We start from the raw sequence: 25,109 nt of genomic DNA, 5'->3' as shown, positions 1-25,109 counted from the left end.
CCCCCCCAGCCCCTTCCCCACCCTGGTCAGCCCCCTCTTCGACCCTCCCCTTCACCCCCAGCCCGCCCCCTATCCCTCCTCCCCACCCCCAATCCCCCTTCTCACCCCCGCTGCCCGCCCCAGGGTCCCGGCTCACTTGATGCCAGCGGAGAAGCTGACCACGGGGAAGAAGAGCCCGTCCACGTTGAAGTTCTCGAACATGCCCTGCACGGGGAAGCCGCTGATGCGGAAGGACATGCTGGGCACGCTCAGGTCCAGGCAGCAGCTCACCACGTCGTCGGCCGCCAGCGTGTGCTGGCCGGGCGAGGCCACGGCGCGGGCCACGCCACCTGAGCCGGCGGAGAGAGGCCGGGCTGAGCGGCGAGCGCAAGGAGCGGGGCGGAGCGCGGGTGCGAAAAGACGCGGCGAGAGGCCGAGGGGGAGGGAAACGCGGGTGCGAGGAGGGGGCGGGGGGGGGGGGCTGACCAGGGCATGCCGGCTAGTAACGTCCGCATTCGGCACAAGCAGCCGCTCCGGAGCCGAATCTGGCCTATGCTCTTCTCTGACGCTAGGTATCCCGGCACGCCTGGGCTGAACGCAGCACGGGCTCGGGCCATGCGGGTGTTTTCCCACCGTGACGGGCAGGGAGCTTTTCGCCCTGGCACGTCCCAAAGGAGGAAGACAAGACGCATGACTGCCCTGCCCTGGCACAAGGGGAGGAGGGGCCTTTGCAGCCGTTGGTACCAGCGACGCCTGCGTCCAGAGCAGAGAGAAGGGGTGCGCCGGGACACCAGGGAGCCGCGCTGGAAAGCCCTGGATTCCTCCACAGGTTAGGTATAAACAGACGGCTTTAGGGGTGTCATCCGGGGAGCAAGGTGAACGGAACGACGCCGCAGGGCACGGCTTCCCGGCGACTGGGATCGTACCGAACTTCTGTTTCCTCCACTAGCTCTCACGGACTTTTGGCAATCCCCCAGACTGACGTGGGCCATTTCGGCCCCTGAATCTATTTCATACCGAACCGAGGTCAAGCAACAGACGGTGCAATTTCCCACAGGGTGCAAAGAGCAGGCAGAAGGGTGCAAGAACAAGTGTGCCAGAGAGAATACACAAGAGAGTGTCCGTTTGTGCGAGTACCTGAGTAATGAATGTGCAAGAGGCCATGCAAGAATGTCAGTGTGCACATCAGAGTGCAAAAGAACGTGCAAGAGAAGTAGTGTGTGCATAAGTGTGCATGACTCAGTGTGCAACAAGTGTGCAAGACAGTGTCAGCACACACGAGAGAATGTGTGGGCATGAGTGAGTGCGCAAAAGAGAACACACAACAGAATGTGTGTACAAGAGTGGATGAGTGAGTGTGCACTGAACATGTGTGCAAGAACAAGCAAGCGAATGTTGATGTGAGCAGAAGCGTGCAAAAGAGAAACAGGGTGCGCATAAGAGCATGCACGAGTTAGCATGCAACAAGTGTGCAAGGCAGTGCACACAAGATAATGGGCATGCATAAGGGTGTGTTTGTGTGCAGAGTGTGCAAGAACCTGAGTGTGAAAAGAGCATGCACAAGACAGTGCGTGCAAGAATGTACATAAGTGGGTGCAGAAGGAGGGCGTGCAAACTCACATGCCAAAGAGAGCATGTGAGCGTGCAAGAGGGGGCCTGGGCGCTCCCCCCTGCGGCACCGCCATGCCTGCTCCTTTGCACGCCCGCCAGAGCAGCCATGCGGGCAGGCCCTGGGCAGAGCCGGGCTCGTACCTGACCAGAGGTGCAGGCCGTCGAAGCCGAAGGAGTACAGGTCGTCCCCCACGCCGTTGCCGCCCCAGCCCTCCCCGCCCCCGGGGTAGGGGCTGTAGCCCTCGGTCATGGCCCAGCCCACGCGCAGGTGGGTGGCCTGCGCCGTGACGAAGGGCTCCACGTGATCCACGATCAGCTCGTAGTACCACTTCTTGTACTGCGTCGAGCCCTCGTGCGTGCCCAGGAAGATGTTCGGGCGCGTGCTGTGGGGGAGAGAGAAGGGGGAGGGCTAGCCCTGGGGAGGGACGGGCTTGGGGGGGCAGGAAGGGACCCCCCACTCCACCAGGGCACATTACACCTCTTGCAAACTACAAGGTACTACCCCTCATCCAGGGCTGGGATGCAGCCACCTCTGGGGTGGGGCACAAGGGCGGTTTAACAGCTGTTCGGGGCCGCCCTCACCTGGTGACGTGGTTAATGAGGTTGGTCTGCAGGAGCAGGTCGCGGCGGGGGAGCAGGTTCTCGGTGATGAGGTTCTGGTTGGAGCGCACGGCCACCCCGTTGCAGACGCACAGAGAGCAGAGCACGTCGAGCACCTACTGGGACGGGGAGAGGAGTCAGCGCCGGGCTCTCACCTGGGATATGGGACCCCAGCCCGGCCCCACCAGCCAGCCACTGGACGCCCCAGGGAAGGGACCGAGTGCCATTCAAAACAGAGGGGGGGGGGCGGATCGGGGTGCGCTTGGAGCTCCCTGCCCTGTGGCTAGTCTCTGCCCCCCAGGGCCCATAGGGGGCAGATCGGGGGCATGGCTGGAGCTCCCTGCCCTGTGGCTAGTCTCTGCCCCCCAGGGCCCATAGGGGGCAGATCGGGGGCATGGCTGGAGCTCCCTGCCCTGTGGCTAGTCTCTGCCCCCCAGGGCCCATAGGGGGCAGATCGGGGGCATGGCTGGAGCTCCCTGCCCTGTGGCTAGTCTCTGCCCCCCAGGGCCCATGGTGTGGGGGGAGCAGTGTGAGTTACAGCAGCCCAGGGGTCGCTCTACCTGACAGCAGGGGGCAGACAGGGCCCCAAATGTGGAACCCCACGGGGCCTTCCCACCCGTCCCCGACCTGTCCCTGCCCCCAAGGCAGGGACGGGAGAGCCGAGGATTCAGCCCTGGGGCTGCGGGCCACCTCACCTTGTGGTTGCGTCCGTGCTTGTCCAGCAGGGAGATGATGGATTTGATGTGGTTCTCCTGGATGATGTTCAGCACCTCGGGGCTCTCGATTAGGACGCAGTACAGCACCTCCAGGATCCCTGGCGGGGGGGGGGGGCGGGGGGGGGACTGAGCCGTGAGTCCGTGTGCACGCGTGACCATGCAATGTCACACACGCACCGGGGGGGGGGGGAGCATGTGCACCGCTCGGCGTGGCCACGCGGGCGAGCATGCCCCGGGATCCGCACGGGCAGAGACCCAGCCGCCCCGCGCACAGGTGTGGATTCCCGCATCTGCTCCTACGTGCTCACGTACCACCGGGTGCGTCCGCACACGCGCCACACGGACCTGCGGGGAGCACACGCGTGTGTCTCCGTGCCTCTGCCCACACCTTGGCCAGGCAGGGGAGGTCCCAGCCGTTCCACTCGCCGCCCTGGACGCGGCCCGGGAGAGGGCACCACCCCCGCCCCCACGCTCGCCCCCGGCCCCCCCCCCCGGCCAGGGGCCCTCATCCCGCCCAGCTCCCGCCCCCCCGTCCTGCCCAGCCTCACCGGAGGAGGCCTCCAGCCGGTCGAGCTTGCTGACCAGCCAGTCCAGGTTGCTGGAGAAGAGGGCGCAGTTGGAGCGGTTGCCCCGGATCAGCGAGGCTGCGGGGCGAGAGACGGGCCGTCAGCCGGGGGGAACCCCAGAGCAGGACCCTCCCTCCCGCCCCTCCGCCCAGCGGGCGGGCCCACGGCTCAGCATGGGGAAATCCAGCAGCTGGGCCCGGTTTCTGCCCCGGCCCCGCCTGGGTCAGCCGCTCTCCGCAGGGCAGGCCCCATCACTACGCCCAGACGCAGCCCCCTGGCCTCCCCCAGCTCCGCGGACCCGGCCCTCCACCGGGGAGAGAGGGGGGCGAGGATCCCACGCACCCAGCAGCTCGTACAGCAGGTTGACGATCTCCTTCCAGGACTCGGCCGCCTCCTCGCCCGCGAACTCGGCGAAGTGGGCGGCCGTGCTGTACAGGTTGAGGCGGTCGATGCAGTTCAACACCAGTGTGATCATGCCCTGCGGGGAGCCGAGCACAGCCGTCACCCCCCAGGGCACCAGCCCCCAACCCGCCAGGGGCTGAAGCCCTCCCTCCCCGCACCAGCAGAGACCCCCCTTCAGGCCCCCTCCGCTGGCTCCTGTCCCCTCCTGCCCATCCCAAAGCTTACCCTGCCACTGAGATGCAGCCACCTCTGGGGTGGGGTGGGGCAGCTGTTTATACAGGGATCCCTCGCCCGCGGCTGAATGTCGCTCCCTGCCGCACAGCGCCCCCTAGCACCGCCTTGGAGCTGGCACTGACTGCGAGGGGACAGCGCCCCCTACTGAGCCCCCCATAGCACAGTGCCTCCTAGCACTGCCCTAGACTGCCGGGGGAGAGTTCCTGCAGTGTGCAATGACACGTCCCACCCCCGTACTGACCCCGTGGCCCCCCCACGCTGACCCCACTCCCTCCCTCTGCGCTGGCCCCGTGCCCCCCGCTTCCCACTGACCTCCTCCTGGAAGAGGTTCTGGCGGCTCTTGAGCGAGCGGAGCCGGCCCTGCTTCTCCTCATGCCGCAGCTCCTCCTCCGGGTGCTGGAAGTAGGTGATCAGGTCCCGAAGGCTCAGGATCATCCCGTCGATGGGCATCGCGGCCCCGGCGCCCGCCTTGCCCTTCCCGCTCAGGCTGTCCAGGCCCCTGCCAGCACCGCGGAGGGAGGGGGTCAGCCTAGCCCCACTGCCCAACCCTGCTCGGGGCTGATCCCACCGCTCACACCAGAAGGCAAAGGGCCAGAGTCCAGCAGGGAGGGCAGTGGACTTGGGGGAGCTGGGGGAGGCAGGAGAGCCATCAGAAGCAGGGCAGATGGGGGGAGCCAGCCAAGGGGGGCAGCAAAGCAGTAGCAGTGGGAGGGAGCCAGGATGGGAGGCAGAGAGAAGGGGAGCTGAGGGGGTCCAGGGGCTTTGCTGGGGAAGGGGAGGAGTCAACGAGGGGGGTAAGAGGGAGATGTGGGAGCAAGGGGGAAGGTGCAAGGTGCAGAGGCGAGGGGTGCCCAGGAACAGGGCCTGCTCAGGGGCAGGGGACAGACTGCGCCCACCCCCTCCCCAGCTCAGGGGTTCCCAGAGCGCGACCTGCTCCCTGCACCCCCCCTGCAGACTCCCAGACCTGTCACTCGCCCCCTGGGGACTGGCCCCCAGAGCTGGCAGGGGGCACCAGCCAGGCTGCTCAGCATTCTGGGGCGGCAAACGGGGGGGGGGGGGCGCAGAGCATCCACCCAGCCGACTGCAGGGGGGCATGGTCACTGGAGAGATCAGCCCCCTCCCCGATCTTCACAGCCCCCCCAGCCAGGTCAAGCCCCCCCATCTCCAACCTCTCCCCGGGTTCTGCACACCACCACCACCCCCGATCTCCAATGTCCCCCAGGGTTCGTCCCCTGCATTTCCCAGGCCCCGCCTGGGACACAGACCCCTCCCCATGCTCTCCCCGGGGTTCAATCCCCAGCCCTGCGAGCCCCCAGGTACCCCCCCGGTTCGGCCCACCGGACGAAGTGGGTGTAGAGGCCGCTGGTGCTGTAGATGATGCGGGCAGCCTGCGACTCCTCGTGCTGGCAGCGGGTCAGCGACAGGGCGTCGTCCATGTGCCCCTCCTGGTGCAGGATGGCCTGGGGGGTGGGCAGAGCCGTGGGGTGAGCGGGGAATGGGAACCCCCCGAACCCGGCCGCCCCCCTTCCTCTGGGCAGCCCCAGGGAACCCCCCTGTGTGTCCCGCCCACCTCCCTTCCTCTGGGCAGCCCCAAGGACCTCCCCCCCCGGCGCGTCCCGCCAGCCCCCACCTTCCTCTTGAGCAGCCCCAGGCGCAGGGCCTTGGCATCGGGGGCGGCGTACGTCAGCCACAGGCCGCTGGCCGCATGCTGCACGAAGCACATGGTCTCGCCGTACTTGATCTCGGCGGCCCCCATGCCCTCCACGTCCCGCTTGGGCGCCACGTCCAGCTTCTCCTGCGGGGGGGGCGAGAATGGGGGGGAGGGGGGCCGTGAGTGGGGGGGAGGAAGGGGCGCCGTGAGTGTGGGGGGAGGGGGTGCTGGGAACTGGGGGGCAGAGGGTGTGCCATGAGTGTGGGGGGAGGGGGCGCCATGGGCCTGCCATGGGTGTGAGTGGGAGGGGGGCGCCGTGAGTGTGGGAGGAGGGGGTGCGCTGTGAGTGTGGGGGGAGGGGGTGCGCCATGGGTGTGAGTGGGAGGGGGTGTGCTGTGAGTGTGGGAGGAGGGGGTGCGCTGTGAGTGTGGGGGGAGGGGGTGCGCCATGGGTGTGAGGGGGAGGGGGTGTGCTGTGGGTGTGGGAGGAGGGGGTGCGCTGTGAGTGTGGGGGGAGGGGGGCCGTGAGTGGGGGGGAGGAAGGGGCGCCGTGAGTGTGGGGGGAGGGGGTGCTGGGAACTGGGGGGCAGAGGGTGTGCCATGAGTGTGGGGGGAGGGGGCGCCATGGGCCTGCCATGGGTGTGAGTGGGAGGGGGGGCGCCGTGAGTGTGGGAGGAGGGGGTGCGCTGTGAGTGTGGGGGGAGGGGGCGCGCCATGGGTGTGAGTGGGAGGGGGTGTGCTGTGAGTGTGGGAGGAGGGGGTGCGCTGTGAGTGTGGGGGGAGGGGGGCGCCGTGAGTGTGGGGGGAGGGGGTGCGCTGTGAGTGTGGGGGGAGGGGGCGCGCCATGGGTGTGAGTGGGAGGGGGTGTGCTGTGAGTGTGGGAGGAGGGGGTGCGCTGTGAGTGTGGGGGGAGGGGGTGCGCCATGGGTGTGAGTGGGAGGGGGTGTGCTGTGAGTGTGGGAGGAGGGGGTGCGCTGTGAGTGTGGGGGGAGGGGGTGCGCCATGGGTGTGAGTGGGAGGGGGTGTGCTGTGAGTGTGGGAGGAGGGGGTGCCGGGATAGCGGGGGGAAGGGGCGCCATGGGTGTGAGTGGGAGGGGGGGGGCACCGTAAGCGTGGGGGGAGGGGGGCCGTGAGCGTGGGGGACAGGTGGAAACTTCAAGAAAAGTTTTTGGGTCTGACCCCCCCCCCCCCGCGCTCACCTTGGAGGCGCGGAAGCAGAAGGCCGTGGCCTTGGTGTTGGCTTTCTCGGCGTCCACCACGACCAGCCCCTTCTCCTCGGCCAGCCCCAGGTAGCGCCCGGTGGTGACGTGCCGCACCCGGAACAGCTGCCCCCACCGCATGTAGCTCCCACTCCAGCTGCCGGGGGGGGCGGGGGGGCAGAGAAACCCAGTGCTACTGACACACGCCGGCTCTGGGCCCCCCAGCTCCACGGGACGTGGGTCATCCCAGCCCCACTGGCCCCCATCGCCGGGACCCCCCCTTCCCGCCCGCTGGATTCAAACCCGGCCCCGACCTCCCCAATCCGTACAGTCCCCAGCCCTCCTGGTCTGTACAGTCCCCAACCTCCCCTCGGTCCCCAATTCCTCCCCGGTCCATACAGTCCCCCACACCCTGGTCAATACAGTCCCCCAGGTCTACACAGTCCCCCACCCCTGGTCAATACAGTCCCCTACGTCCGTACAGTCCCCCACCCCCTGGTCCGTACAATCGTGTCCCCACTCCAACCCCGGCCTAAACAGTCACTCACTTCCCTGTCCATACAGTCCCCTTGGTCCATACAGTCCCTGATCCTCCAGTCCATGCAGTTTCCCCCACCCTGGGCCATACAGTTTTCCACTTTCCTGTCCATACAGTCCCTGTGCACACCCCACATCATCCAGCACCATCATCTCAGCTGACACCATCTGTGACGAAGTGGGGCTGTTCTTAACGTTTCCTCTGAATAGTCTGGGGGTGCCTCAGTTTCCCCTGTGCAGTTCTTAAGTATCTAGGGGGTGGGGTGAGGGTGTATGATCGTTGCAGAGCCCTAGAGGGCAGGTGTGTGCAGGGGTCTGGACACAGAGAATGGCCGACACCCTGTTTCCTGGCCACTGATGGCCTGGGCCCTTCCCCCTGCAAGGTGAGAGCTAAAGGGTTGGAGAACAAAGAAATCAGGTGACCTCCTGGCCTGGGAAAGGGACAAAGCCCAGAGGAGGAGGGGCTGGAGGGAGTTTCAGTTTGGGGCTAGCTGGGGATGAGGAATGAAGGGCAGACGTGGTTGTCTGGCTCACTGTCCCCCAAAATGGACCCGGCTGAGGGGTCCTGTTCTCTGCACCTACAAGCTCTGTTTTAGACCATGTTCCTGTTGTCTAATAAATCTTCTGTGTTACTGGCTGGCTGAGAGTCCCGTCTGACTGCGGAGTTGGGGGGCAGGACCCTCTGGCCCCCCCAGGACCCTGCCTGGGCGGACTCGCTGGGGGAAGCACAGGGAGGGGCAGAGGAGGCTGAATGCTCCGAGGTCAGACCCAGGGAGGTGGAGCCGGGTGAGCTGTGTGTCCTGCAGACAGGCTGCTCACAGAGAGGAGACTTCCCCAGAGTCCTGCCTGGCTTCATGGGGAGCAGTTCCAGAGCATCGCCCGGGGACGCCGTGACACCATCGTCCCAGGCCGGCGCCCCCTTTCTGGGCGGGGGGGGAGGAGGGGCAGAACCTGCGATTCCCCTACCTGATGCGCAAGGGCTCCAGCCTCCAGAGGGAGCGGGCGTGGGTGCAAACGGCACCACCCTCGTAGTTCACCACCCTGCGGAGGAGAGAGAAGGCGCGTGGGGTGGTGGGGGGGAACGAGCCATGGCCCCCCCCCCCCATCCGTGGGAGCGCAGGCCAGATCCGGCCACCCTGGCTCGCCACAGAACAGGCCGATCTTGCTAGAGACCCAGTCGGGCCCCTGATGCTGTCGATGGTGTGATGGCAGCCCCTAAAGGTACCGACGGAAACTGGGGTTGCCCCCACTGGGACAGACACTGCACAGCCCCCCCCCCCCCGACTGATATCGGGGCTTCTCACTGGGCTGGGTGCTGCACTGAGAGACAGTCCCTGCCCCAAAAAGCTTGCACAGGGTGGGAGGGGAAACTGAGGCACGGAGAGGGCTGCGACTCGCCTGAGGTTGCCCAGCAGGGCGGGGCAGAGCCAGGAACAGAACCCAAGAGCCTTCCCCCTCCCCCCCATCCAGCGCTGCCCCTCCCCTGGGTCACACGACCACGTCGCTCTGCATCCCCCAGCACTCCGCCCAAGGCAGGGACCCCCGGGCCACACCCTTAGCTCGAGCTCCCGGCGCCGAAGGCCACAGGTTCGAGCCCCGCTGGGGTGGGTGTCAAATCGTTCTCCGGGCCGTACCTGCGCTCCTCCTCACCCTGCTCGCTGGAGGAGATGGTGAGGCATTCGTCCATGTGCCCGTGGAAGAGACGCATGACGTGACCCCCTGTCACGTACCCTGGCAGGAGAGGAGAAACCAGCAAATATCAGTGCAAGGGAGGGGAGGGACAATGACTCAGGGAACCCAGGAGTCCTGGCTCCCAGCCACTCCCTGCCCCCCGCCCGCTCTAACCACCAGACCCGACTCCACGCCCAGAGCTGGGATAGAACCCAGGAGTCCTGACCCCTCTCCCTTCTCTCTCCTATCAGAGGGGCAGGGAGTCGCCTCTACCCAGGGACCTGCAGCCCCCGAGCTGCTAGGGTCATGGCTGCAGGCTCAGGGGCCACCCCCAGGGCTGGCATGGGACAGCCACAACCCCTGGGAGCAGGGCATGGGGGAACTGACCTTCCTCGCAGCCCGAGCAGATGGGGTTCATGTTCCAGAGGGTCTGCATGAATGAGGCGTCGGCCTGCAGGTCCCCGCTGGCCGTGGAGAGGTGCTGGGAGGGGGAAGAGAGACAGAAAGGCAAGGCAGGTCAGCAGAGAGCCAGGGGAGACAGCTGGAACAGCCCCCCGGGTGCTGCCTACTCCGGCACGAACCCAGGAGTCCGGGCCGAGAACCACCTGCCTCTCCCACCTACCTACACCTAGGGTCTTGTCATTGGGTCAGCAGACACACGCACAGGGGGCTTGCACACCCAGCCTGGTACACACGCGCATACATCCATACACACAACCCCTTGCACACGTGCAAACACATCCATGCCCCACGTGTGTGCAAGCACACAACACACATGCACGCACGCACGCCCGTGTGCACGGCCCTACTCACCAGGTAGCGCTCGGAGGAGACGCTGACCAAGATGAGGTCGTCCCCGACTCGAACCTTTTCGCCCTCCGACCGCTGCTTGGAGGCGGGGTGGATGGTCCACCAGCAGGCTTCCCCTGGGGTCGGGACAGACAGGGCGCGGGTGCGGCCAGCAGCCAGGGGGGCAGGGAGGGGATGGGCCCAGGGGCAGCTCTGGCTCCCCTCCCAATTCTCAGGAACATGGAGACCACCCTCCCCGGACCTCCCGCCAGCCCAGGGCACCAGGGCAGGAACCTGGCCCTACTGGGGCACAGGTCCCATGGACTCACCCCATGGGGGCACAGCCCAGCAGCTGGGAACCCCCACCCCCTCTCCGGGAACTGGGGGCACGCGGGTGTCCCGCTCCACCATCTCTCTTTAGTCTGAGCAGAGCCAGGTGCCGGCCGAGCCCCCTTGAGGGTTTGCCAGCTGACCAAGGGGCTCTGCTCCCGAACCTTTGGGGTCAGGGAGTCAGGGCTTAAGGGGCATCCAAGCAGGGAGGCGTTGCCGAACCAGCAGGAAGGTGGCAGGCGTCTGCGGCTGGCACAGGCCGCTCAGCCGGGCAAACGCGGACAAACCATGACAGTATGAATGGAAACGCTTGGCAGCTACACAGCGCTGCATGCTGGATGTGACAAAGCAGGACTGTTCTTAATGCTTCCTCTGAATACTGTGTGTGTGCCTCAGTTTCCCCTAGGCATTTCGTAAGTCTCTAGGTGATGGGATAAGGGGGTGTAATTGTTGCAGAGCAAAGGGCCAGGGTATCTAAATGGCAGCACTCTGCCTCCTGGCCACTGATAGCCTGGGCCCTTCCCCCTGCAAGGTGAGAGCTAAAGGTTGGAGAACAAACGAATCCGGTGACCTCCTGGCCGGGGACAGGGACAAAGCCCAGAGGAGGAGGGGCTGGAGGGAGTTTCAGTTTGGGACTGGCTGGGACATGGAGTGAAGTGCAGACGTGGTTGTCTGGCTCACTGCCCCCCAAAATGGACCTGGCTGAGGGGTCCTGTTCTCTGCACCTACAAGCTCTGTGTTAGACCATGTTCCTGTCGTCGAATAAACCTTCTGTTTTACTGGCTGGCTGAGAGTCACGTCTGACTGCGAAGTTGGGGGGCAGGACCCTCTGGCTTCCCCAGGAGCCCGTCTGGGCGGACTTGCTGTGGGAAGTGCATGGAGGGGCAGGGGATGCTGAATGCTCCGAGGTCAGCCCCAGGAAGGTGGAAGCTGGGTGAGCTGTTTCCTCTGGAGACAGGCTGCTTGCAGAGAGGAGACTTCACCAGAGTCCTGACTGGCTTCGTAGAGAGCAGTTCCAGAGCATCGCCCAGGGACTCCGTGACACTGGGCAAGTGGGGAAACTGAGGCACAGTGCGGGGCAGGGACTTGCTGCAGGTCACACGGTGATCTGGGTCCAAGAAGGGGTGGGATCTAGTGCGGGGAGCCAGGAGTCCTAAGTTCTATCCCCGGCCCTAGGAGGGGAGTGGTGTCCAGTGGTTAGAGCAGGGGGACTGGGAGCCAGGACTCCTGGGTTCTATTCCCCCTGGCTTGCTGGGTGAGCTTGGACAAGTCACTGCCCCTGTATGTGCCTCAGTTTCCCCAAGAGCAGTGTCTGTGCAACACCATGCACAATCGAATCCCCGTCCATGGGTGTGGCTAACAGGTACTACCATAATACACTTAATTAAGAGCAATGAAAATGTCCAGCATTGCAGTGGGTTCCGGTCCATGGCTGGGGGGTCCCAGGCGGTACCGTAATACACCTAAACAACCAGCTCCGCGTTGCCCGTCACCCCTCCCATACCTGAGGCGTTCTCCTGCAGCCCCACGTCGAAGGCCAGTTTGTCCGTCAGGGAGCGGGACGTGGTCAGGCAGCTCAGGTACTGTCAGGGCAGGAGGCAGAAGAGAAATGGAGGCAGCAGCGTGAGTAGGGAGTGGAGTTGGCACTGCCCGGTGGTGAGGACGTTGGCGTGGGAGCCAGGCCTCCTGGGTTCCCTGCCCAGCTCTGGAGGGAGAGCGGGGTCTAGGGGTTAGAGCAGGGAGCCAGGCCCCCTGGGTTCCCTGCCCAGCTCTGGAGGGAGAGCGGGGTCTAGGGGTTAGAGCAGGGAGCCAGGCCCCCTGGGTTCCCTGCCCAGCTCTGGGGGGAGAGCGGGGTCTAGGGGTTAGAGCAGGGAGCCAGGCCCCCTGGGTTCCATCCCCGTCTTTCGGAGCGTGTGACGGCGTGGGGGGATTTTCTCACTGGGTGTGCGTCTCAGTTTCCCTGTGTGCTGCGTGTGTAGCGAGGGGGTTTGTTGTTGCAGAGGAGCAGGAGTGACCTCGCCTGGCTGCGGGACCCCAGACAGCCGCTTGGAAATTGGGTGCCCAGCAACTAGTGCCTGGGACCCCCCCCCCAGATTGGGAGCCACCCGGCTCTGGCCAGGAGGCTGGAAACGGGCTGAGGGGAGAGGACCCCCTGACCTGACCGGCCCAGCCGGGTGGGGTCCAGCCAGCAGGGGAACAAAGACCCCGTGGCCTGTTTATCTGGGACCTAAGACAAAGGATGGAGGAGGAGCTGTTGCGGGAGGGGACATAGGGGGGTCGGCTGGACTGGGGACAAGGAATAGCCGGAGCCCACCTGAGCTGGGCCAGACCCAGCTGGCCGGGGCTGAGACTGGCCCTGCCTGGGCTGGGTCCAGATGTTCAATAAACCTCCCGTGTGATGCTGGTGGAGAGTCAGTGCAGGCTGGAGATCGGGGTGAGGGTCCAGGGGGCCCAGAGCGAGGGGACTCCCTGAGGGGGCCCACGGCAAAGAGAGGCCGGCTGGAGGCTCAGAGGTGCGGCCCCAGAGAGAGCGAACCCCCGAGAAGGGCGTCACACTGAGCGGGATCCTCCCCGGGGCCATATGGAGCCGAGAGAGCCCAGGGCTCGGGAGTCCGTGCGGAGAAGGGGCTCTCGACAGGAGTCCAGGCTCAGCCGGACACGCTGCGGAGAGATGCGGGGCTGCGGAAGGGGGCCGGAGGGCTGCCCCGGGGTGGCTCACGTCTGGCATTTGCTCCTGGCAGAGACGTGCGGTGCCCCGTCGCCCCTTGGCATTCCCCAGCATGGAACGCATTACGCGGGTGTTTAAAATAGAGCCGCCCGGCCTGGACGCCTGCGAAGCAAAACAGCCCCAGCTGTCGGCAGGACCCTGGAGGGCGAAAGGTTGTAGGGCCCTGGCAGGGGCCCAGGCAGAAAGGCATTCGGGTGGGTTTTTCACCGGCACAGAAAGAAGCCAGGGGAGGAAAATAAGGCAGAGAAAGGCCGGAGCCGCTGGAAGAGCAGCACCGGAAAACGGCACAGCACCACCATCCCCTGCGCCAGGCGAGTGCCCAGTGCCTTGGGCGCCCCGGGGGAGCTGCAGGAGGGAGCGGTGTCTGCCCTGCTGGCCCACGGAAAGGAGTGATGCCGTGCCAACGCCGAGAGATACCCCTGGGGACCACCCAGCCACGAGACCCCACTCAGCTGTGACGTCCCACCCAGCACGTGTCCCCACCCAGCACCGCACCCCAGCCGCTGGGCCCATCATCCCGGCGTCCCACCCAGCACACGTTGTAGATAAATCTCTACATTAAGCAGGATAGCTCAGTGGTTTGAGCATTGGCCTGCTAAACCCAGGGTTGTGAGTTCAATCCTTGAGGGGGCCATTTAGGGATCTGGGGCAAAAGTTGGGGATTAGTCCTGCTTTGAGCAGGGGGTTGGACTAGATGACCTCCTGAGGTCCCTTCCAACCCTGATATTCTATTCTATGATCTTCACATAACTTTCATTTGACTTCGTATTATGCCTCTATTTTCATCCAACTTTGTATCAGATCCTTATATAGAAAACTTTGTACTGAGCTTTGGCATAATGTTAAAAAAAATATCTTTTTGCTATAAGTAGAATAAGATCTTCCCGCACCCTTTTGATCAACTGCCCTGTCGACTGAACGAGGTGTGAATGAATGAGGCGAGGAAGGCCGGCACCTCCAGCCAGCTGCAACAGTTGGAGAGGGGATGGAAGCCAGACCCAAGAACAATAAAACTTCTCAAGTGGGCTGGCTAAAGGAGAGCCGACACAGTGACAGCCTTGGGGATTAGAAGCCAGCACCTTCGTTTGGAAACACCCTCTTTGAACAGCACAGGGGCAACACCCATAGGGAAGCAGCACAAAGGACCCAGATTTTGAATCTGGGCTCGACTTGGATGCGCGGGAAGCTGCTATAAAAGTGAGGTGTCTTGCAGCAGGACCCTGGGTCTCGTCTTGTCAGCAGGGGAGCATCGATCCGGATCGGCAGAAGCCCCGGCTCCACCCCTCCTCCATCTAACTCACCTGGCCAGTGAAGTTAAGGGGAGCAACTAGTTGGTAACAACAACAAGACGGAGCGTGTGTGTGTGAGTGCAGGAGTGTAATATATAGATCATACGCATAGGATACAGTGTTAATTGATATATGTATTACCAGCAAAGGTAGTCCTTGCCTTATTCCCCCTGAGAAGATCCTGTGCCGTACTTTAAGTACAACAGTGTCCCCACCCTGCACCGCACCCCAGCCGCTGGGCCCATCACCCCGGCGTCCCGCCCGGCACGCGTCCCCACCCTGCACCGCACCCCAGCCGCTGGGCCCATCACCCCGGTGTCCCACCCGGCTCGCGTCCCCACCCTGCACCGCACTGCAGCCGCTGGGCCCATCACCCCGGCGTGCAGCCCGGCACGTGTCCCCACCCTGTACCGCAGCCCAGCCGCTGGGCCCATCACCCCGGCGTCCCGCCCTATTTTGCGCTGCTCCCCGCCCTGCCCCCCATCACTCACCATGGAGCTGTGAGAATGGCGGAGCAGGATGGCATGGCCGTAGAGCAGGGTCCTGTGCCCGCCGCCCTGTGAAGACTGGGGTGAAGCAGACAAGAGGAGGTGACCGTCAGTGAGGGAACTCAGCGCCCGCCGAAGGACGGGTGAGACCAACAACCCGGGAAGCAGCCGGAGGGGCTAATAACAGCGTTGAGACCTGCTGAACTCATCTCACTGGGGACCAACTTACCGCTGACATGAGCTCATTCAGACCAGCGACTCAGGGGGTCCCGGGTGCCATCGCCCATGAGCGATGCCGCCCTCCCCTCTGTCCCTCCCCCCCGGCCCACAGCACCCACCCAGCCTCTGAGCCCCGAGAATCCAGCCCAGGGTTAACGGGCCAGGACAGTGAGCGGCCCGGCTGACCTGACGTGGCATCGAGCCCTTGTCTCTCTCCCCGGGCATGCGAGGGGGTGGGGAGAGTGGCATCCATCCTACGTCAGCTCCCCCATGGGAGCCAATGCTGCCCCTTCCCCACCCCCACGCTGTCAGAAGGAAAGGCCACGCCCTGCCGGCCGGAGTCCAGGTACAGGTCAAGTCTGGCATGGGAGATGCTGGATACCAGGCGAAACCCCCTCCCCCTACGCCCACTGGCCCACATGCGGTTCCTGTTATTACATGGCACCTGCCAACCGAACACGATCTATTGGCACCATGAATAATAACGGCTCCGGTTCTACAGTCCATAGGCCGGATTACTAGAGAATATACAGTCATTATTTTACGGATCATATTACTAGAATATATACAGTCAGTACGGGGCAGGCTGTATTGTTCGCGGTCTCTATTGCATGGGCCATATTACTCAACTACACATGGTCATTATTGTACAGGCCTTATTACCAGTGTATCTACGGTGACTATTGCAAGGGCCAGTTATAGGCCCATCCCGCTACATATGATCATTATAACATGGGCCATGTCACGTGGTCACTACATGGTCCCTATTACCATGTATGATCATATAATATGGCTTATTATATGATTATTAAACAGGCATATGACCATATAGGAGGACTGCTGCACGTTATGCCCACATTATTGCCCGGGCCATATTGCTGTATATGATCTGTGTTACCTGGGCCATCTCATATAGTCAATATTGCCGGGGCCGCATTGCTGTATATGGTCAGTGTTATGCAGGCCATCTCATATAGTCAATATTGCCCGGGCCATATTGCTGTATATGATCAGTGTTATGCGGGCCATCTCCTACAGTCAATATTGCCCAGGCCATATTGAAGTAATATGACCAGTATTACGTGGGCCTGGCATGCGCCTTATTTCACAGGCACTATAATAAGCTGCTGGTCGCAAGGGCCGTATTGTTCTATATGTGCATGGTACCACTCTGTTATAGGAGCGCTCCTGCCCCCTCTGCCGTGCACCGTCTCAACCCACAGCTAGTAGGTTAAAGAGGCTCAGAGAGACCCTGCATCAGAAGTCTCCACTCCCAGCATGCCGAGCGAGTCCATGGGGCAGACCAAACGTGCTGCCCCAGCCCACCCCCCCACACCTGCACAGTGCCCCACGCCGGGGGGCTCAGCCTGTTGGCATTTAGGGACCATGCGGTGAAGGGAGGGATGGTGGAGGATGGGATCAAAACAGCACCGCAACTGGGAATGGGAGGGGCTAGTGGGAGAGGAGGGGTCACGGGGAGATGGAGCGAAGGATGGAAGGGGGTGTCGGGGTGTGTGGGGGGGCTGCCAGGAAGGAAAGGGTTACTCAGGGGAGGCACTGGGGTTTCCACCTTGTCTCAATCGGGGTAAAAGGGGAATCACGGAGGCTCCTTTGTTCCCACCACCCAACTCCACCCAGGGATCCCGAAGCATGGCCCAAACGCGGCCAGTGCGCTGCATGGTACGTGAAAGACACCTCGCCTGGCACTGGGATGCAGCTGACTCTGGGGTGGGGCATGGGGGCCGTTTGTACAGGGACCCCTCACCTGGTGCTGAGATGCAGCCACTTATTGGGCAGGGCATGGGGGCTGTTTATACAGGGACCCCTCACCTGGTGCTGAGATGCAGCCACCTCTGGGGTGGGGCACAGGGGCTGGTTATGCAGGGACCCCTTGCCTGGCGCTGGGAGTTAGTGGTTAGAGCAGGAGGACTGAGAGTCAGGACTCCTGGGTCCCCTTTCTAGTTTTGCCACGTACTCAGTGCGCGGCCTCAGGCAAACACTGGCCTGGCGCGGAGGTCGTGGGGCAGCATCCAATTGGCAAAGCACTCGGAGACCCTCCGGCAGCCAGGCAAAGGGGCACAATCAGCATCGTCCCCTGGGACGCAAATCAAGGGGGTTTGTGGGAGATTCAGGAGACAGTGTCCGCCCTGCCCCCATGGGAACGGCCCTTGGGGGGTTCTAGCCGAGATAGCGGGGGTCCCATTTGGCCGCCCTAGCTCCGAAGGGGACGCTCCGTTCTCCGGAGCGGCTGCCGGGGGAGCAGGTGGGAACCCCAGCGGATGCCTGTGAGAGACGGGTGGGGGGTGTTTAGGAAGGGGAGGGTCACTGCAGTGAAATCGGCACATACCCACTTGTCCAAGTCGACACCCTAGAGCGTCGGCAGATGGGTGGAGAAGCAAAGGAGAGAGAAAGGGAGAAGAGAAGAGATGAACCGACCGCCTGCCGGGGGGAGGGAGGGAGGGAGGGCTGGCTGGGACCCCCATCCAGGGCACTGCAGACCCCCCCTGCCAGCGCTGCCTCTCCATGAGCAAAAGGCACAGGATAACCCAGGGGCAGAGGGTGAGGGGACAAGGGGACATAGTCAAAAGAGCTGCCTGAGCCAGGCCTTTTCCTCCCAACTCGCCGGCGGCCTGGGGAACTCCCCGCCACTAGAGGTTCCTGTGCTAGGCAAGGTTAACGAAAAGGCGGGGCATCAATGCGGAGCCCAGCCAGAGCGAGAGAGAATGGAGGGGGGCCCAGAGGAGCCAGGGGGCCTCGGAGGGCTGCTCGTCGTGGGGGTCAGGCGGGAAGGTCCCATGGGGCAGGGGTTCTGGGCCATTCCTCGGAAGCAGCCAGTGATGGGACAGTGGGCTGGATGGGCCCCTGGTTCCGCTCCAGCCCCGAGACTCGCCCTGCATCTCCCTTCCCTGATCGCTTCACTCCCCCGTTCTCCGGTTCCACAGCGCGGCCCCACCCCCCACTGTCCCCCCCCCGTCTCCCGCTCCGCTCTCCAGCATCCGCTGTACACCCCAGTGAGCCCCAGACACCCGCGGGGCCAACAAGCACAGCCTTGGGAGGGGAAGAGGGCCTCCCGTTTCTCCCCCAGGCAATGCCCCCCTCCAGCTCGTCCCCCCCTCCCCCACGCTCACCTCGCTGCCCACCTCCACAGTGTTCGCCAGCATCTCCTGCAGGGCGCGGACAGAGAGCGACTGCTCCAGGATGAAGCAGCAGATAGCCAGGTCCGGGGGGACATTCTGCGGGGAGGAGAGAAGAGGGTCAGAGGGGGCTCTGCCATCCCCAATGGGGAACCAGACACGCGGCCCTGGAGCCACAGCCCCAAGGGGAGTGGTGGGGGAAGGAGGAGAGGACTGGAGGTGATGCGTGTGTCATAGCCCCTGCACTGCAATGGCCCAGGGGGATTCTCCCACAGGGGGCTGGCGCTTGTGGGAGAGGAAGGGGCTGAGGGAGCTCGGATTCTGGCTGCAAAGGTGGGTGGGAGATGGGGAGGGGTTCGGGCAGCAGGTTCGCGTTCCCCCATCCCCGGCCCGGGGCCCGGTGGGGACGGGGGCACCGAGGGCTCACCTGGGCATTGGAGGTCGACTCCAGGAAGCAGAGGCGGTTTCCGAAGCCCTCGGCCGCCAGGCACATCTTGATCTGCTCCTTGAGGATGGTGGCGGAGCACTGCAGGACGACTTCATCCTCCTGGGGCAAGGAGAGACGGGGCGGGGGGCTCAGGACTCCTGGGTTCTATTCCAGCCTCGAGGAGGGGAGGGGGGTCTAGTGGTTAGAGCGTGGGGGATGGAGGTTGGGAGCCAGGGCTCCTGGGTTCTACCCTGGCTCAGGGGGAGCGGGGGGGGGGTCTAGTGGTTGCGGGGGGAAGGAGAGGCTGAGAGCCAGGACGCCTGGGTTCTATCCCAGGTTCTGCCACTGTCTCACTGTGTGGACTGGGACGAACCCCTCGGTGCCCCTGCCCCGCACTGTGTAACATGGGAAGGGCCTGAGGGGGTGACAGGGGCTGGGGGTGGGTTACAGGGCCGTGGGGGGGAGCTGATAGGGGATGGGGTGGCTGACAGCCAGGGGAGGGGGGTATGGATCACCCCCACTCGTGACTGTGCTATCGTTGGGAATCGAATCCAGGAGTCCTGACGCGCAGCCCCTTGCTCAACCCCCTAGACCCCGCTCCCCTTCGGTGCCGGTGGGGGGGGATTCCTGCAGAGGCCCCCCCACCGACCAAAACACAGTGAACGGTCCCTGCAGGTCCCCCCCAAATGCCCCCTCCCCTCTGCCCAGGGGGATCAAGGCAGGTTCCCCCCTCAGGCCGGGACGTAAACTAGTCTCAGAGCAGCCGCCTGTGCCCAGGCTTCAGCACCCGCGGGCACCTGGCCCTCCCCGTCAGTGGGGGGATCCCCCCCCGCACCCTGGCTCTTCCCTACCCACTGCACTCGGAGAGGCAGCCGGCCGCTCCAGCAGCATCAAACCGGAGTCACTCCGGATCGAGCCCAGCGCAGGCCAGGGCTAATTAGCCCCCTTCGGAGCGGGGCTGTGGGGGCGGGCGAAGGCTCAGACACAACAGAGACCCCGTAAGTGGGGCGGGGGGGGCACATTCAGTGAGCTACAGCAGCCGGCCGCCGGTGCTCGCTCGGAGCAGAACTCATTGCCCGGGCGCCAGCCTACAGGCGCCCATTAGCCGCGCACACCAGGAGTTAGAGCGGGGGGCAGAGTGCCAGGACTCCTGGGTTCTCTCCCCAGCTCTCGGGTGGGACTGAGGTCTAGTGGTTAGCACAGGGGAGGGCTGGGAGCCAGGACTCCTGGGTTCTATTCCCATTCCCCACCCCTCAACCCGACTTCACCTCTGGGGTGAAGCGCGAGGGCTGTTTATACAGGGAACCCTCATCTGGTGCTGGGATGCAGCCACCTCTGGGGTGGGGAGCGGGGGGCTGGTGAGCACTGCCCTGCATTTTAAGACAGGAAGTGACGGGATACCTCTTAAAGCCGCAAGGCGGGCGGAGCAGCCAAAGACATAGTGCTGAGGATGGTTGTGGGGTGGTGCTGCATTCGGGGGGGGGGGGGAGAACCCCCTGCCACCCTCAGAATTGGGGGGCAGAGCTCAGCGCCCTGCCAGCACCCAGCAGCTCTCATGACGGCCAGGTAGATGCAGCTCCCTCCCCACTGGCCCAGCCACGCCCCACGGCCCGCAGGCCCCTGCCAGCCCATCCCCACAGCTTGGCTCCCACCCACCAGCCTCCAGAGACCCATCCAGGCGCATCCCCACCCCCCAACTGCCCCCCCCCACGTAGGGTGCTCCCCGTCACTGCCCTGCCCGGGACAACTCGGGTTACAAGGCAGGTGCTATTTCCACAGGGGAATGTGCCGGGTCAGCACCCGCTGTGCTATCTTTCCTCCCCCTGCAGGGAGCTCAGCCGCCCCACGGCCACCAAGCCAGGGCACAGCAATGGGAGGCCTCTGCCCTGCCCCCCGGCCTAGGGAGAGGGGTGGCACCTGTGCCTCCTGCATCTCCAGAGCCCTACCCACACCACGCAGGCTGTTGCCCAGCGTCTGCACCCACTGCGACTGCCCCATCCACGCCCCCGACCCCTGCCCCGAGGAATCAGCCTCCCCCAGGGCCTCTGGGTCCTCAATACGCCAGGGCAAGGGCACATGCTCAGGGGGTGGGTGTTGTGTGTGGTACGGTAGCACCTAGAGTCCCCCACTTAGATCAGGGTCCCGTTGCGCCGGGCGCTGCCCAGACCCCTACCTAGATCAGGGCCCCATTGTGCCAGGCGCTGCAAGGACCCCAACCAAGAAAGAGTCCCTGCCCCACATCCATAGAGCTCTGGCAGCCAGAGGAAGGACAATCATTCCCATTTTACAGATGGGGAAACTGAGGCCCATGGAGGCCAAGTGACTTAGCCAAGGTCAGCCAGGAAGTTAGTGGCAGAGCCAGGGATTGAACCGAGATCCCCTGGCCCCAGTCTGATGCCGTAACCCCAAGGTCACCTCCCCTCTCAGCACAGAACCCTGGGCAGGAAGGGTACGCGGAGCCTCTGGCATGGGGGAATGGGGGACCGTGGCATGGAGAAGGGGTGGGGTTGCAGAGGGTCCCTGAACTAGTGGGGCGGAGGGTGGCTCCAGGGAGGCGGTGGGGGCCATCGAGGCCTGGCAGGAGTCCTGGCGTGTCAGTGACAAAGGCTGGGCCCTCTTGGGGCTTCAGCCCCCTCAGCCTCCTGCGAAGGGGATGAGATCGTAGCCCTGGGAGGCAAAGCGGCCGCCCAAGGGCACCCTGACCTGAGCAGTGAAGAAAACATCCAGCATCCCAGCCTGAGCCCTCCCTAGCCCCCCAGGAACAGCGGGTGGGGTGGCCCCCCCCAGCCCGAGCCCCAGCAGACAGATCTGCCTAGGGCCAGGGCTCCAGACTGCCCTGCCCCCCAGCCCCCTCGGCAGCTAGACTCCAGCCGTGATGCGAGAGCCCGGCTCCGGGCCGGCAGGACCGAGCAGGTGGCAAGGAAGTAGGGGGCCAAGGTGGGGCCGTTCCCGCCCCAGCCCCACCTCCGCGCCGCCCGGAAAATGCCCGGGCGAGGGCAGATCCCCGGCCTGGGAAAGGCTTCTGAAGAGACGCACGCGGCTCAAAATAGACGGCTCCTCTCTGGGGAGGGGGAGCAGCTATTACCGGCTCCGCGAAGCAATTACCGAGCCCTGGCCTGCCCCCCCCCCCGAGGGCCCCCAGGGGCGGCACCGCCAGGGACTGGGCTTTGAGGACAAGATGGAAGGAAATGGGGATTTGGCCGCGCCCTCTCCACGCCCTTGAGAAACAAGGGGTGTGCCGGGCTTTTAAGGGCAGGGGCGTTTGGGGAGGTTTCTGGGACGAAATGGGACCCCCCCCCATTGCTCCCGTCTCAGGCTGGAGGCTTATTTTTGGAGCCTGCACCTGTCAGACTCATTCCTGCACACCCAGCCACGCGCATCGCTGCTGGTGCGGCCTGTGCTGGGGGGGGGGTGCGGAGCCCCCCCAGCCCTCCCCACTTGCACTCACACACACAGTCCTGGCTCCTGCTAGACCCCACTCCCCTCCCAGAGCCAAGGAGAGAACCCAGGAGTCCTGGCTCCCAGCCCCCGCCCCCCCCCGCTCTGACCACTGGTCCCCATTCCCTCCCCCCAGCTGCGGCTGCCCCCCAGGTCCTGTGGCAGTGTAACGCGGGCGGGATATTTGGTTTCATGCACAAACCAGGAGGAAAATGTACCCAGCAGCAGATTCCTGCTCTCCCTGCTGCGTCCCCCCGCCCAACAGCTGCGCTGAATTTAGGACACGGCCCCCCCCCCACCCCGCGCCGGCCCCGTCTTTTTTCGGCGCATGAAACCAAGTACTCGTATTTCCTGCTGGGGGCACAGAGCGCTGGGGCAGCAGCCGGACGGACGGAGAATGTGGTGTAGACACAACCGCTGTCCCAGCTCTAACCACTAGACCCCACTCCCCTCCCAGAGCTGGGATAGAACCCAGGAGTCCTGGCTCTCAGCCGCCGCCGCCCCCCCCCCCCGCTCTAACCACTAGACCCCACTCGCCTCCCAGAGCTGGAATAGAACCCAGGAGTCCTGGCTCTCAGCCCCCCCCCCCCGCTCTAACCACTAGACCCCACTCACCTCCCAGAGCTGGGGAGAGAACCCAGGAGTCCTGACACCCAGCCCTCCCTGCTCTACTCACTAGACCCCACTCCCCTCCCAGAGCAGGGGATAGAACCCAGGAGTCCTGGCTCCCATTCTGCCTCTGGGTTATTTCCTGGGCCCTGTGAGTTTAGCCGCGGCCTTGTCCCCCCGCGGGGATTTCTCTGGGACCAGGAGCCACCAGCAGGGGCAGGGGGAGCCAACACACTGCATCCCCTCCCCCAGCACACTGGATCCCAGCCAGCCCCGCTCCCCCACTGCATCCCTAACCTTGCTGCATCCCAGCCCCGCTCTCCCACTGCATCCCTAACCACGCTGCACCCCAGCCCCGCTCCCCCACTGCATCCCTAACCACGCTGCACCCCAGCCCCGCTCCCCCACTGCATCCCTAACCACGCTGCACCCCAGCCCCGCTCCCCCACTGCATCCCCTCCCCCACCACTCTGCAGCTCAGCCAGCCATGCTCTTCACTGCCTCCCCTCCCCTACCGCACTGCATCCCAGGAAAACCATTTCCAAAACAAACAAAGGCCGGCTACCAACAGGCCCTGGGGATTCCCCTCCCCGCAGCCAGCGCAGGTGGCCTCACACCTCTCCCCTCCCCCTCCAACTGGTCACTGTCCCCCATCACCCTGCTCCTTTCTTCACCCCTTCCCCACCTCCTTTGCCTCTGTGGGGCAAGCCCCATCCACACACCCCACCCAGAACAGACACATGCCCCTTATTCCACTCCCTACATTCCCTGCCACCCCAAGCCCTATGCGCCCCCCCACACCACATCTCACCCCCACGTCCCCAGCTCCACCGCCACATGCCACACCCTGTCCCAAGCTCCACCCCCAGGCCTCAAGCTCCACCCCCATATGCTCCACACACCCCTACCCCCATCTGTTTCATTTCACTTTAGATTGGTTATTAATCAGTACAGTTCCCCGCACACGGGCAGCCCCCGTCCCTGCCCTATGGTGCAATCAGGGCCAGACATCCCCCGAGCCAGGGAGCCAGACAGTTCCAGCACCAGCCTTGGCACCCCCCAGACAGGCCACAACCCAGACCGGGGACCCTCAGGGATCCGACACCCGCAGGCCCTTTAACCCTTCCACGGGGCTGCCCCCCAGAGCTCCCCTCCCCCCAGATTCCAGCCATCCTGATGAATAGAGCCAGCTGTCAGCCCGGTTATATAAAGCTCAGAAATCTGAGACCTTGGCGGCTGAGGGTCCTTGCACACGCGCCCCACTTTGCACAACCCTCCTTCCTTGCACACACACCCCACTTTGCACAACCCTCCTTCCTTGCACACACACCCCACTTTGCACAACCCTCCTTCCTCGCACACGTGCCCTGCTTTGCACACCCCTCCTTCCTGGCATGTGTACTCCAGCTTGCACACCCCCTCCTTCCTCGCACACGGGCCCTGTTTCGCACACCCCTCCGTCCTGGCACAAACCAAATAGCACAACACAGACAGAAGTGACACCAGGTGCCTAAAGTATCCACCCAGAGGGGCTCAAGGGATTGGGCAGGGCTATTATTAGGTGTTTTACAGTAATGCCCAGAGGCCTGGACAGAGATTGGGCCCATTGTGTCAGGCGCTGCACAGCCAGGCGCAAGACACCCCGCAGCTCTCCCAGGAACACAGCTCAGGTCTGGAAGGCCCCTGGGTGGGAGCCAAACAGGGGGATGGGTGGAAACCAGCTGCCCCCCCCCCACGACACCTGTTGGCAGCCACTTGCTCCTAGGCTCAGCAGGCCCTGCCGAGAGGACCTGGGGTGGGGGGGCAGGACGGGGCAGCAAGAACAGAGGGGAGGGGCTGAGCCAAACGCTGTCCCCCCGGGGGGCTGCTTTCTCTGCATTCCCATGGTATTTACGCCCTCTCTTTCCCCCCCCCTCCGCTAAAGTCAGCTAATTATCCCATGTCACCATGGGGGGGAGGAGGGGGCCGGTTAGAGACAGGGGTTATCACAGAGCTCAAGGCAACTTCCCTGTCTGTCCCCTCTGCCCCCCCAGGATCCTTCCCCTCACCCCCATAGACTCCCACCCCGCTACCCTGTCTCTTCTACCCGCCACATGGCCAGGGTGTCAGCATGCACCCCCCCACCCCGCTAGGCAGAGAGGGACCCCAAGGACATACCGGGCTCGCTCAGCCTCCACCTCCCCTGGCCATTCTCCCGGCCTTCCCCTCCATTGGGCCCTGACCCAAGAGCCCCCTTCCCCGCGGCTCCCCGCTCCGCCCCTGACCCCCTTTGCCCCTTCCCCACGGCTCCCCAGGAGCACTGGACCAGTTTGTATAGTGGGGGGCGCTGAGACCCATTAAACCAGACTGCGAACCCTGGGTGTGATAGAAACCACGTTAAGCCGGGGGGTGGGGGTGCTGCAGCCCCCCTCCCCACTCCTAGTTCCCACACCTCTGCTCCCCCTCACCCCTTCCCCCCTGCTGCCCTTCCCCCCTGCTCCCCCCACTCACCCC

General features: G+C 64.3%; 1 protein-coding gene across 1 annotated transcript in view; it reads right to left on the bottom strand.

Moving 5' to 3' along the window:
- The window catches only part of RYR1 (ryanodine receptor 1), a 38,415-nt gene that overhangs the window by 13,138 nt on the left and 168 nt on the right, over positions 1–25,109 (bottom strand). The window contains 19 exon segments of the mRNA XM_077840750.1: positions 137–329; positions 1,732–1,973; positions 2,173–2,306; positions 2,886–3,004; positions 3,455–3,550; positions 3,815–3,950; positions 4,421–4,607; positions 5,447–5,568; positions 5,739–5,903; positions 6,958–7,114; positions 8,461–8,535; positions 9,129–9,225; positions 9,553–9,646; positions 9,979–10,091; positions 11,789–11,867; positions 14,793–14,867; positions 17,356–17,376; positions 18,137–18,241; positions 18,570–18,689. Coding sequence (XP_077696876.1) covers positions 137–329; positions 1,732–1,973; positions 2,173–2,306; positions 2,886–3,004; positions 3,455–3,550; positions 3,815–3,950; positions 4,421–4,607; positions 5,447–5,568; positions 5,739–5,903; positions 6,958–7,114; positions 8,461–8,535; positions 9,129–9,225; positions 9,553–9,646; positions 9,979–10,091; positions 11,789–11,867; positions 14,793–14,867; positions 17,356–17,376; positions 18,137–18,241; positions 18,570–18,689 — 2,330 coding nt within the window.

Source organism: Eretmochelys imbricata, chromosome 23 (assembly GCF_965152235.1).
Source record: "Eretmochelys imbricata isolate rEreImb1 chromosome 23, rEreImb1.hap1, whole genome shotgun sequence".
Taxonomy (NCBI): domain Eukaryota; kingdom Metazoa; phylum Chordata; order Testudines; family Cheloniidae; genus Eretmochelys; species Eretmochelys imbricata.
The sequence above is the reverse complement of the archived record's forward strand: the minus strand, read 5'-3'. Positions and strand labels throughout refer to the sequence as shown.